The 11,944-nt window shown below is 42.5% G+C and overlaps 1 protein-coding gene across 1 annotated transcript; it reads left to right on the forward strand.

The window, feature by feature from the left end:
- Window positions 1-157: 157 nt before the first annotated feature.
- On the forward strand, window positions 158-11,879 carry cdk8 (cyclin dependent kinase 8). The gene is made up of 13 exons (XM_083529118.1): window positions 158-715; window positions 4,277-4,352; window positions 4,702-4,812; window positions 5,510-5,650; window positions 6,620-6,677; window positions 7,156-7,287; window positions 7,859-8,002; window positions 8,505-8,574; window positions 9,407-9,479; window positions 9,588-9,685; window positions 9,772-9,850; window positions 10,105-10,260; window positions 10,870-11,879. Exons 1-13 carry the CDS (start codon window positions 588-590, stop codon window positions 10,993-10,995), a joined length of 1,392 nt encoding a protein of 463 aa, XP_083385244.1. The 5' UTR covers window positions 158-587; the 3' UTR covers window positions 10,996-11,879.
- Window positions 11,880-11,944: the final 65 nt, after the last annotated feature.

Raw genomic sequence — 11,944 nt, forward strand, 5'->3', positions numbered from 1 at the left:
ATCCGGGATACAAACACGAAACAATGATAAAACGTTTTATAGAAATGTTAACATTCAATTGAATTCGTATGTAAAAAGAGAGAAAGAAAAAGATCGAGTCGCAAAGAACATCCACGTGGTGCACCATAAAGCCGCGTCCTCTCAATTAGAGGGTTTTACGACTCTTTGCGACAGTGCTGTAAACCAGCGCGTGGCTCTCTCCAGTGAGATACCGGCTGGGAAGCTTAGTAGCGGTGTGAAGGGGAAGGAAAAAACAACAACAAACAAATCGGCCTGCTTGAGAACCGGGGGATCAGTGCGGAGAGACAACACACACACACACGCGTCGATTTTGAAATTGCACAAATTTTATTAAAGGGGTGAATGTGGGATTAATTCAGAGCGAGATTTAAGAGCGAAGACGCGAGAAGGGAAAGCAACTCGGGTGTGTGTGTGTGTGTGTGTGTGTGTGTGTGTGTGTGTGAGAGAGAGAGAGAGAGAGAGAGAGAGAGAGAGGGGGGCTCGGGGTGAAGTTGCCTCCCTGTTAGCGGCGCTTTAAACGGGGAAGAAAGGGCCACGAGAGCGGTCGCGGCCGAGCTGCGGGGAAAATGGACTATGATTTCAAAGTGAAACTGACCGGAGAGAGGGAACGAGTGGAGGACCTGTTCGAGTACGAGGGATGTAAAGTCGGCCGGGGGACCTACGGGCATGTGTACAAGGCGAAGAGAAAAGACGGGTGAGTGTGGCGGCGAGGCCTGCGTCTCCATCCGGCATCGAGCTGTCCTGCTTCGGCTTCTCCTCCTCCTCGATCACGTAGCTGTGATTTGATCCTCAGCATTGGCACGTGCCATTGCCATGGAAATCTCTCTTTGTGTGTGTTTGTGTGTGTGTGTGTGTGTGTGTGTGTGTGTGTGTGTGTGTGTGTGTGTGTGTTTCTTTCTATTAAGACATCTTCCTGTCACTCATACAGGTGACATCACACCTTCAAGTATCGCATACAGCCTTTCAAAAGCAAGAAACCCAACCATCACAATTCAGCAAGTCTTGTTTCACTGTAGCCACAGCTGCATACATCAATTTGAGCACGAGATTCGATATTAATCTCATAAAACGCGCTTTTCTGAGGATCCGAAACGGTTTTTTTTTGCGTGCAAAATCCACGCAAACGTGTCGATAGTCCGTGTAAAAGCTTCACATCTGTTTTTTCCTCTCGGCTTTTCTTGGTCTCATGAACGACTCGGTTTCTTTTCAGCGTCTTGTTCTCACCTGAGGAACCCGAGCACGAGGAAAAGATTAGGCAAGATACCCTGCTTCTCAGACCGGGTATCTGAAAGGGTGCCAATATTTTAATGCAATATTTCAACACGTGTTTTAATGTAGACAGTCAACAAATAAAAGGAGGAGCGATTCTGCTGAGTTTCAAGTTAACGTTCATGTCAGGAACGCCTTCAAATCCAGACTCCATTTCCGTTTGATCGAAAATGTTCTCCAGACCTGGAGAACCTGCTTTTTGATGTGCATCCAGAGTGTGACACAATGTGGATGGACGTGAATCAGGATACAGCTTTACGCCAGAAGCGGACGTGTGGACCTAAACGTGTTTTATTTCCAAAATCGTACTGTGTGTGGTGGGTCACATCCGTTCCTCTGCCTCAGCTACATCCCATCCGCCACATGTAGAAAGTAGTTTAACTTTCTATTGCTCGAAGTCATACTGTACTACATCTCCGATCTTCTTCCACAAAGTTGTTGCCAGAGCATGAACCTTTCCCTTCATTTGAACTCGAGACCGCAAACTGTTCCAGCTACATGATGATCTGCTTTCCATGGGATGGAGCAGAAGATTTCCTGCTTTGGATCTCCAAACCCTACTGAACACGTTTGGGATGAACGTTTCATGCCGACTGCACCCCAGGCCTCCTCACCTCACCTACAGCAGTACCACAGTGTGTCTCGATGAATCTCCCACAGATCCCTACAAAATATAGTGGAACATCTTCTCAGAAGAGTGGAGCTTGTTGTTAGAGCAACTACAGACTAAATGTGGAATAGGATGCGCAAACAGGAAGTCGGGCGTCCTCAGATTTTTGGCCCTAAAGTGTAACAGCGATGGTGTAGATGCAGAGCAGATTTTTACTACTAACTACAGAGCAGTAAAATTCGTTCTTCGTAAATCCCAGCTTGTTCGGAAGTTGAGGTCAGAGCACAGGCTCAGCTGAGAGGGTTAAGGGTCTCGCTCAAGGGTCGAATATGGCAGCGTCCAATCAGCTTATACCATAAATACTATAAAGCTGATACCAGTAAGGTTGAAAAGACATGGCAGGTATTAGCGGTGTAGCGGATCGCGGTGAGAGCGCTTCCTTGCTGTAACTGTTCTGTAATAAATGGAACGCACGTTATATACGTCTCCTCCCCTTTATTTTCTGATTCTATACATGATCCGATCCGCGATTTAAAAAATCGTAATGTGATCCGAAACCGTGAGTTTTGCGGTCCGTCGCACCTCTAGTACACACAGAACCGGCGCTGTTCCTCGCCTCATTTATTTATATTCTATTACATTATTGTTCTTCGCTAATAGACAAATTGGTTGCTTTAGGCAAATGTTTGGCTGTTTTTTTTTTTTTTATTCGCAGCACTTTGGTGTTTTTTCTCTCCTTTTGTCTTGTGTACGTTCGAGGTCATGTGATGCATGGTGTCGATGCTCATTGGTCGCAGGCATTAAGGAGGACTAATTCTGAACTGTGTGAAAAAACTAAAAATCTGATTCATGTACCGAATCCACGGATTAATCCAGATGTTTTCTCGACCGAACTGATTATCTGCTTCCTTTGGATGAGGAACAAAGTGTTGCAATAATTAGTTAAAATAAAAAAGTCGTTTTTTAAGATCAGAGCGGAGAAACCGCAAGCACACAAACCGGCTGTGTTTTTATTCTAAAATACAGGAAATGCATAACAGCTTTGTGCGATTTGCGTTTATTCTCTTACAGATGTAAAACCAGGGGGGAATGAAAAGTTTTGGCCTCGAGTCGATGTGAAAGTCGGTTTATAATCAGGCCATGTGTCTTTCCGAGGTTTTTTTTTTTTTTTTGTGTGGTTGATGATGATCTCAGGACTGACCGGGTCCATATTCCTAGCGCTGTTACAATACTTTTCATCTTTCCGATAGAATGATAAAGACCCTAGGGGCAGTTTGTGGTAGGAAAATGTTTAAACCACTGCATGAAATAACTTTTTTTTAACCTGTTGATTGCTGAAGCCAGATTGGACGATGCGGTGTTGCTTCTTGAACAACTTCTTAGAGCTGATCGAAGTTGCTGCTACATTCATGGGAGGGTTTAGAGGTGCGCTGCGTCCAGATCCTCCCATATCTCATCACCCCTATATCCTATTCTTTTTTAGCTCTGCCCCTATATCCTATTCCCTTTTAGCTCCACCCTTATATCCTATTCCCTTTTAGCTCCACCCCTATATCCTATTCCCTTTTAGCTCCACCCTTATATCCTAGTCCCTTTTAGCTCCACCCCTATATCCTATTCTCTTTTAGCTCCACCCTTATATCCTCTTCTCTTCTAGCTCCACCCCTATATCCTCTTCTCTTCTAGCTCCACCCCTATATCCTATTCCCTTTTAGCTCCCCCCCCTATATCCTATTCCTTTTTAGCTCCCCCCCTATATCCTATTCCCTTTTAGCTCCACCCTTATATCCTATTCCCATTTAGCTCCACCCCTAAATCATATTCCCTTTTAGCTCCACCCCTATATCCTATTCCTTTTAAGCTCCACCCATATATCCCATTTCTTTTTTAACTTCATTCATATATCTCTTTTTCTTATCTCAATGCCTATGCATATTCCCTCCTAAGTTTAACCCAATAAGAGCTTTCAAGGCCAATAAGAAACCTCTGCAGCTGATGTTAGGGATGAACTCTGTAGCCCTCATATGACACGTTATCTTTTTCATCGTTTCATAGCATCCATAATGTGGAGCAGCATTATAAAGCAGTCCACCTGTGTGCTGGTGGTTTTCCTGTCTTTGAAATTCTGTGTCAAAGTGTGTGTGTTTGTGTGCACTGTGGGGTTTTCTTGTTGCAAAAAAAAAAAAAAAAAGAAAAACCTTGACTCGAGTGAAGTTCACAACCTCCTCTGTTTAAGAAACATCTAAAGATGCATTTGTAAAGATACGCTTCATTTCCTGTGAAGTCGTACTGGGGTTCTGTTTTACATGTCTGAGCAGCAGCTCAATCACACACACTGGGGGGGAAACTCACTGTGTGCGGTGTGTTCGTTTGCAGGAAGGATGATAAAGAGTATGCGCTGAAGCAGATCGAGGGCACAGGGATCTCCATGTCTGCATGCAGAGAAATAGCGGTGAGTTGCGTTTAACACACGGGTTTGTTCCAAAAGCAGAAAATGGAATCGCACATGGGAAGGGGGGCTTAAACTTATAATCATTACCCTCACTGATCAACTCACCCTGTTTTAAACTACACACAAAACTGAGATTTGACAGGTTAGAGTTTATAGGATTAGGGGGTGGGGTTTGTAAGAAAATGGGAGGGGCTTGATGTCATTTCATCATCACAGGTTTGAGTTCAAAATAAACAGGTGCATAAAATCATAATGCTGTTTTCTAACGTGTGTGTGTGTGTGTGTGTGTGTGTGTGTGTGTGTGTGTGTGTGTGTGTGTGTGTGTGTGTATATATATATGTGTGTGCAGCTGCTCAGAGAGCTGAAGCACCCCAATGTGATCTCACTGCAGAAAGTTTTCCTGTCACATGCGGACCGCAAAGTGTGGCTTCTCTTCGACTATGCAGAGCATGACCTCTGGGTAATGTTTACACACACACTCTTATACACACACACAGACCAATAGATTTGAGCAATGTTCCTTATTGCACCTTGCTCAGAAGCAATCCGAAGCCTGGCGCGTGTGCGATTGTTGGTGGAAATTCAGAGAAGCAAACCGTCACCCAATAATCGTCTCACGTGTGGACAAGGGGTGTCAATACTTTTAATATCATATGCCTTTGAGGGTATTTAACCAATAGTGTTATAAAACAATATGATGTTCACATGATGTTCTAAATTATGCATTTAAGGGCACTGGGGAGGGGGGGGGGGGTTGTGTCTGATCCTCTGTGGGGCAAATCAAAGGTAAAAAAATATCATAATGCCCCAGCTCTTTGTTTAAGCCCTGCCCCTTTATACACAGCTCTTGTTCTAGCCCCACCCCTTTATATACACCTATTTGTTTGAGCTCCTCTGCTTTATACACAGCTCTTTGTTTTTGCCCCACCCTTTTATACACAAGCTCTTGTTTTAGCCCCACCCTTTTATACACAAGCTCTTGTTTTAGCCCCACCCCCTTATCCCAATATTTTTAGATCCACCCTCATGTTTAAGCCACAATCCCACAATGGAAAAACTCTGTTACTATATGTAGATTTCTTGGCTCACCTGTGTGTGTGTGTGTGTGTGTGTGTGTGTGTGTGTGTGTGTGTGTGTGTGTGTGTGTGTGTGTGTAGCACATCATTAAGTTCCACCGAGCCTCTAAGGCCAATAAGAAACCTCTGCAGCTGCCGCGCGGGATGGTGAAGTCTCTTCTCTACCAGATCCTGGACGGCATCCACTATCTGCACGCCAACTGGGTCCTTCACAGAGACCTGGTGAGCGAGCAAGAGAAAGACTGTGTTTGTGTGTGTGTGTGTGTGTGTGTGTTGAAGTTAGACATACACCCCTGCTGTTCTCTCCCTCAGACAGTTTAATCTGCCAGTTTTTATACTCTTGTAATGAAATGTTTTGACTGAACTGATGATTCAGTTCAGTTTTCATGCTGGAAAGCTGTCAGGAGAAGGATGAATGTTAAACTCGTGCTCGTCTCAGCTGCTGTGTGATTAACAGGAACACTGTTATTTCGAGTAGAACTGTTACAAAGCCACATTTGAAGTAAAACCTTGTGTTATTTTATGCAATAAAACTAATGAAACACATCTTTGGGTTCGTGAAGTGTGACATCACACTGTATAATACTTTTTATTAATTTTTTTAAACACCAAATGTTCAGTAACAATTGAGACACAAAAAAAGGCTTTCAGAATTCAGTTGCCTGAAAATACAGAATTTGTCATTTTGTTCAGCTGACGCTTGAGGACGTGGTTTTAACTTTAGTTAGGATTACTCATCTCTGCTTCTTCATTTCAACTCTGAAATGCTCATAAATTTCCTGCTAATCCCTCCGAAAGGCGAGCCCGGACCATTTTCCGTAATCGCTCTGTGCTTGACGGTTTATTGTGTCACACATACCGAATTCACAGAATTTAAAGCCCCCGTAAATCCACGTGAGTTGCGTACAAGTTATATAAAGCGATCGAATGATGTCACGAGTGTCAGCACTTGGCTAACCAGCTCACCAAAAACATTGCCATCTACACAGGAAGTGACTTTTCAAACCCTCTCTGAGATGCAAAATTCTTACAGTCTCAGTAACGCCTGGTCATGTGACCTTTAGGTGTCGAACGGCCCGAAATAAGAGGTGTTACGACCGACACGTCGGACCCCACTGTATAATATGAGCTCTGAGTGTGAAGTGTGTTTTGAGTGCTTGTGTGAGCTTATCTTTCTTTTCTCCTGTCCAGAAACCTGCAAATATCTTAGTAATGGGCGAGGGGCCGGAGAGGGGCCGCGTCAAAATAGGTATGATGTCACACCCAGTTAGATTCTGCACTGTATGTCATTCACTTGAATTAAAAATTTGATTTTGATTTGATTTTAATGAAACCCCTCGAGGAGTGCTGTTATAGCAGAACAATCAATGGTGGGGTTACTGTTAGCCTTGACGTTGATTATTTATATATTTATTTATTTAATCATTTACTTGAAAGATTTTTACTTTAAACATGATAACAGATTAGAATGAGCCCCTCTGTGATGTAAAATGCAGCCGGGACGACTGTCAGCACTGTTGTTTTAGAAAATATATAAACACTTCCTGGCCAATCAGAATGGAGAATTCTTTATATTTTATAGATGTAATAAAAAGGTAATAAATTATTTGTGCACAGTGGTTCTGTAGTAATTGTGTGTGTGTGTGTGTGTGTGTGTGTGTGTGTGTGTGTGTGTGTGTGTGTGTGTGTGTGTGTGTGTGTGTGTGTGTGTGTGTGTGTGTGTGTAGCGGATATGGGCTTTGCCCGGCTCTTTAATTCACCACTAAAGCCTTTAGCTGATCTGGACCCTGTGGTGGTCACCTTTTGGTACCGAGCACCAGAGCTGCTGCTGGGAGCCAGACATTACACCAAAGCCATCGGTAAGGTGTGTGTGTGTGTGTGTGTGTGTGTGTGTGTGTGTGTGTGTGTGTGTGTGTGTGTGTGTGTGTGTGTGAGAAAGTTTCAGCTTGATTTTAAAATGTTTGTTGTGTGTATTTTATGTATCTATTGTCCCTAAGTGATTGCAATATCTAAATGTCTGTCATTATAAATATTTTACAAATAGAATTCATTAGTGTATTCATTAATTCTTAAGGATGAGAGCGGGCTTTTTAGTCGAGTCCAGTTAAAATGGTGAAATGAGTTGTTTGTCATGTTTTTAAGTGTTGTTTTCTCTCTTCTTTCTTTATTTTTATTTTTACATGTTGTTAAACCTGTGTTACATTTTGGATAAGTTAAGTTTTTTTTAATTCAGACAAAACTGCACATTTTGTTGCATTATCTGTGTCAAATTAACTTCATAAAAAAGTTGTTTAAAATCTTCTAAGAATTGAATTGTGAAGCCAGTGTCATTTTACACTGTGTAAAAAATAACCAGCGTCTTCATACATACAAATCATGTATTTATATTTGCCTCTTCAATTTCCTTCTTACCGTTTCTGTGTTCTGAAGATATCTGGGCGATCGGCTGCATCTTTGCCGAGCTCTTGACCTCGGAGCCGATATTCCACTGTAGGCAGGAGGACATTAAGACCAGTAACCCGTACCACCACGACCAGCTGGACCGCATCTTTAACGTCATGGGCTTCCCTGCAGGTAATCTGAAGCGCAGCATTCGTATCGACACGCATCTCGTTTTCCATCACGTGTGTGTATATGTAAAGACTCAAAAACCTACTTTTCCTTCTCTCTCCAAAACTACTTCTCTTCTTTAACCAATGAAATATAGAAGCCTAGATTGTAAACGAATGATAAGAACTAAAAAGCACAAGACACATGAAGCTGACAGTCAGCCGTCAGGGGAAGGTCAAGTGGTTTTTGAGCGTCGTCGTTGACTCTGCTTAAGCAGCGGCGGAGCTCTGATTAGCTGTTTAGCTTAGCAAATTAGCACACGAGAAATAAACGGAACATGATGCATCTGCCTAAAAATTGGCGTAATTTGCAGCAAAATCAGCCGATGCCAAAAACGCCAAAAATCTGTCAATATCAGTCGGAACGATCATAGAATTTACTTGGTTCAATGCCTTATATCATAGATTTATATATAAAAAAAAATGTTTTAATTGAGAAAAGATTTTCAGGCTTCTGTTGTTTTCAGATAAAGACTGGGAGGACATTAAGAAGATGCCGGAACACTCCACACTTATGAAAGACTTCAGAAGGAACACGTGAGTCTGCAGTTCATTCGCGTTGCGTTACGGTCTTTAAACTGAACTGACAAATCGTAGGTTAGCAGCCGTAACTAGGCACAAGTACGATCTTTATAGATTACAGTAAGCGGAGGCAACCTGTACAGTCCGCTTTACGCTGTGTGATTTTCGGACAGAAAGTACTTGCTTTTTTTGTGATTCTGTTGCAGACATTTAACCCGCGTTTACTCACACAGTCATTTAGCCAGGTGTCTGATAACTAGCTTATATTATATTCATATATCTGTCTGGACTGAACTGAACTGCCCGAATCTGCCTATTGAGTACCTCTGATCTAATGGCAGAGTCAAATGTAAAAAAATCTCAATTTTAGGTCTAAAAAAGTCCTACATTCGCTGTTCTGGATCTAAAATCGTTTTAAACGGGTCTTATCAACGTCCATGTAAGGCTACCTCTAATGTTCCTTAAAATCCCGCAGCACTTTAGAATGTTTTTGTTGTTTCCGTGGTGTTGTAGTTTTTTCTTTCGCTACTCCAAATATAATTCGCTGTATTACGACGTCAAACGAGACCAACATGCAACAGCCAATCAGCTTTGTTATTGCCACAGATCTCTCTTGGATTGTACCACATATGTAAAACGGGTTCCATTTTTCCTTTTAAAGGTCTTAAAAGGTCTACATTTGACTCGGTAACACCTGCAGAAACCCTGAATAGAAAGCCTACCCAGAAGAGTGTAATGACATGTTCAAGAAGCATATATGAGTGGTTGGGGAGGGTCCAAAACTTTTGACAATATTGTATATATGCAGTGGAAACTAACCCCCCAACCATTTCTGTTCTTCCTGCAGATACACTAACTGCAGCCTTATAAAATACATGGAAAAGCATAAAGTCAAACCTGACAGTAAAGCATTCCACTTGGTGAGTTTTAAAATGTCCCGCAAAATCTGGACCAAAACAAAAAAATCGAGAAATTACTCAACCCTTGTGTTCGCATCAACACTAATACATGTGTCGTCTCTGTTTCAGCTCCAAAAGCTGCTCACTATGGACCCGATCCGCAGGATCACATCTGAACAGGCCATGCAGGACCCGTACTTCCTGGAGGAGCCTCTTCCCACCTCTGAGTGAGTGCTGCAGCTCTGTTCCTGCTCAAACCGAAAGCATGAACCTCAAATTTGAGGTGTTTTTATTATTATTTTTTTTTCCTCAGTGTATTCGCAGGTTGCCAGATCCCATACCCCAAGCGAGAGTTCTTGACAGAGGAGGAACCCGAGGACAAGGCGGATAAAGTAAGGAAGTTCTGCCATTTTAAGGCTGATGCCTTGAAGTATGTTTTTTTTTTTGTTTTTGTTTTCATGAATCAATTATGTTCAGAATGTTGGCTACATAATGTACGTTTGACTTCTTCGGGAAGCTGAATGTTGCTTACAGTCTTTAAAACTGCCCTGAGTGCTCAGTGCTCACAGAAGTAAATCTTCTGTGATGTTTGTGGTCTTTCATTTTTGCTGTTTTAAGTGTTTACGGTGTTTTGTATAATCTGCAGAAGAACCAGCAGCAACAGGGGAACAACCACACCAATGGGGCGGGGCACACTGGTAACCCTGACAACAGCCACGCACAAGGCCCGCCTCTCAAAAAAGTGAGAGTGGTTCCGCCTACCACTACCTCAAGCGGCCTGATCATGGCCTCAGACTACCAGGTACCTCACACACACACACACACACACAAAACACTGTACCTAATTTGTCACAGATTTTAATGATACCGATAGCTTGGTTGGATTCGCTCTTGCCGATAACCGATTAATCACCTCCACCTCGCCATGTAAAATAGTACATAACCTTGTAATAAATACAAATGACATTTTTTAAATGCAATTTAATGAAGCACATGGTCTTAAGTGTCAAAACAAACAGCACGTGGTGTCAGTGATTCACCTCTAGAGGCCGCTCTTAAACTGTATAATGACCTTTTCAGCCGCTCCCACGCAGACGCAACCTGGAAAAACCATCAGTATAAATGTTTGCCAATCTACCAATCAGTTATTAATGCCAAATAAATCGCAAATCCGATGAATTGGTCGACCTCTACTGCACAGTTTTTACACACTTTTGGTATCCATCAGAAAATCTGTCACAGATCTGTCCACACTGATGAAGATTTTGAATGACTTCCACCAAAAAGCCCATGAGTTCAATACTCTTTATTTATATATTCAATATCATTATTTCATAAAAAAAAAAAAAAAAAAATGAAAACTTGTGTATGGTGAAAAAATGTTGAGGAATGACACAGGTTTCCATTTCAGCGTTCAAATCCACATGCTGCCTACCAGAACCCAGGACCAAGCACATCACTGCCCCAGAGCAGCATGGGATACTCCTCTACCTCCCAGCAGCCTCCGCAGTACTCGCACCAGACACACCGCTACTGAGCTCACGTACTGTGCGGGGAGGTGGGTGTGACCACGGGCATGACCTTAAAGCCCCACCACTCCTCCTCCCTCCGGGCGCTCGTCATGTAACGTTACCATAAAGACACCGCCAAGACTCGAACTAACATAATGATGCATCCCATCGCCACGACAACAGAGAACATGCGTGTGGAAAAAGCATGGTGATAAAAGGCAGAGAATGAGCGTGTCTGTACGTGTCTGTGCCATGGGTCATCTGTCTGATTCTTTGCTCAGATATTTCACAAATTCATAAATAAACATTCAAAATAAACCTAAAGAGCAAAAAAAGAAAAGAAAAGAAAAACCATGTGGTACTAAAAGCTGTGCTTAATTTAAAGGGGTTCTCCAATCAGCAAAACTCCCAGCATCTCCAGAACTAAAGCTGCTAATGAATTAATGACTGCCAGCATTGACAAAATATAACACACACTTTCACAATTAGACACACACACACTTAGACACACTTACACACAGGTCATTGCTGGTTGTGTATTTTAAGTGCTGGAGCTGCTGTGTGGAGTCTGACAAGTGCATCTTGTGCCCCCTGCTGGACAATAGCGTTAATGGCCACTGGGAAGGGAGGAGGGATGGAGAATAAAAAACAGAAAACTTGACTTTAGTAGTTCTAATTTAATGTTTCTTGCTTTGTTCTCACGTTAGGAGAGGCAAGAGGCTTTTGTCTTTTTTTGTTTGTTTTTTCTTTGCTGTGACAGGCGCAGGTCTGTGCCATGACTCGGTCTGATTCGGCTACCCAATGGACCAGACCTGTGTAGTGAGCAGATCGCTGATACGTTGTACTGTATTGTAATGAAATATTTTACATGAAGCAAGTATCCTGATAATAAAGAGGGAAACGTTTAAAATGGGATGTCACCCTGTTTCTGTGTGTGTGTGTGTGTGTGTCTTTATATCAGATATGCTCACAAAA

This window comes from Silurus aristotelis, assembly GCF_946808225.1.
Source record: "Silurus aristotelis genome assembly, chromosome: 25".
Classification (NCBI taxonomy): Eukaryota; Metazoa; Chordata; class Actinopteri; order Siluriformes; family Siluridae; genus Silurus; species Silurus aristotelis.

Coding starts and splice junctions, on each gene's coding strand:
- cdk8 (XM_083529118.1), top strand. CDS start 588: ATGGACTATGATTTCAAAGTGAAACTGACCGGAGAGAGGGAACGAGTG. Junction 8,575..9,406: donor AAAGACTTCAGAAGGAACAC/GTGAGTCTGCAG, acceptor TTCTTCCTGCAG/ATACACTAACTGCAGCCTTA. Junction 9,851..10,104: donor CCGAGGACAAGGCGGATAAA/GTAAGGAAGTTC, acceptor TATAATCTGCAG/AAGAACCAGCAGCAACAGGG.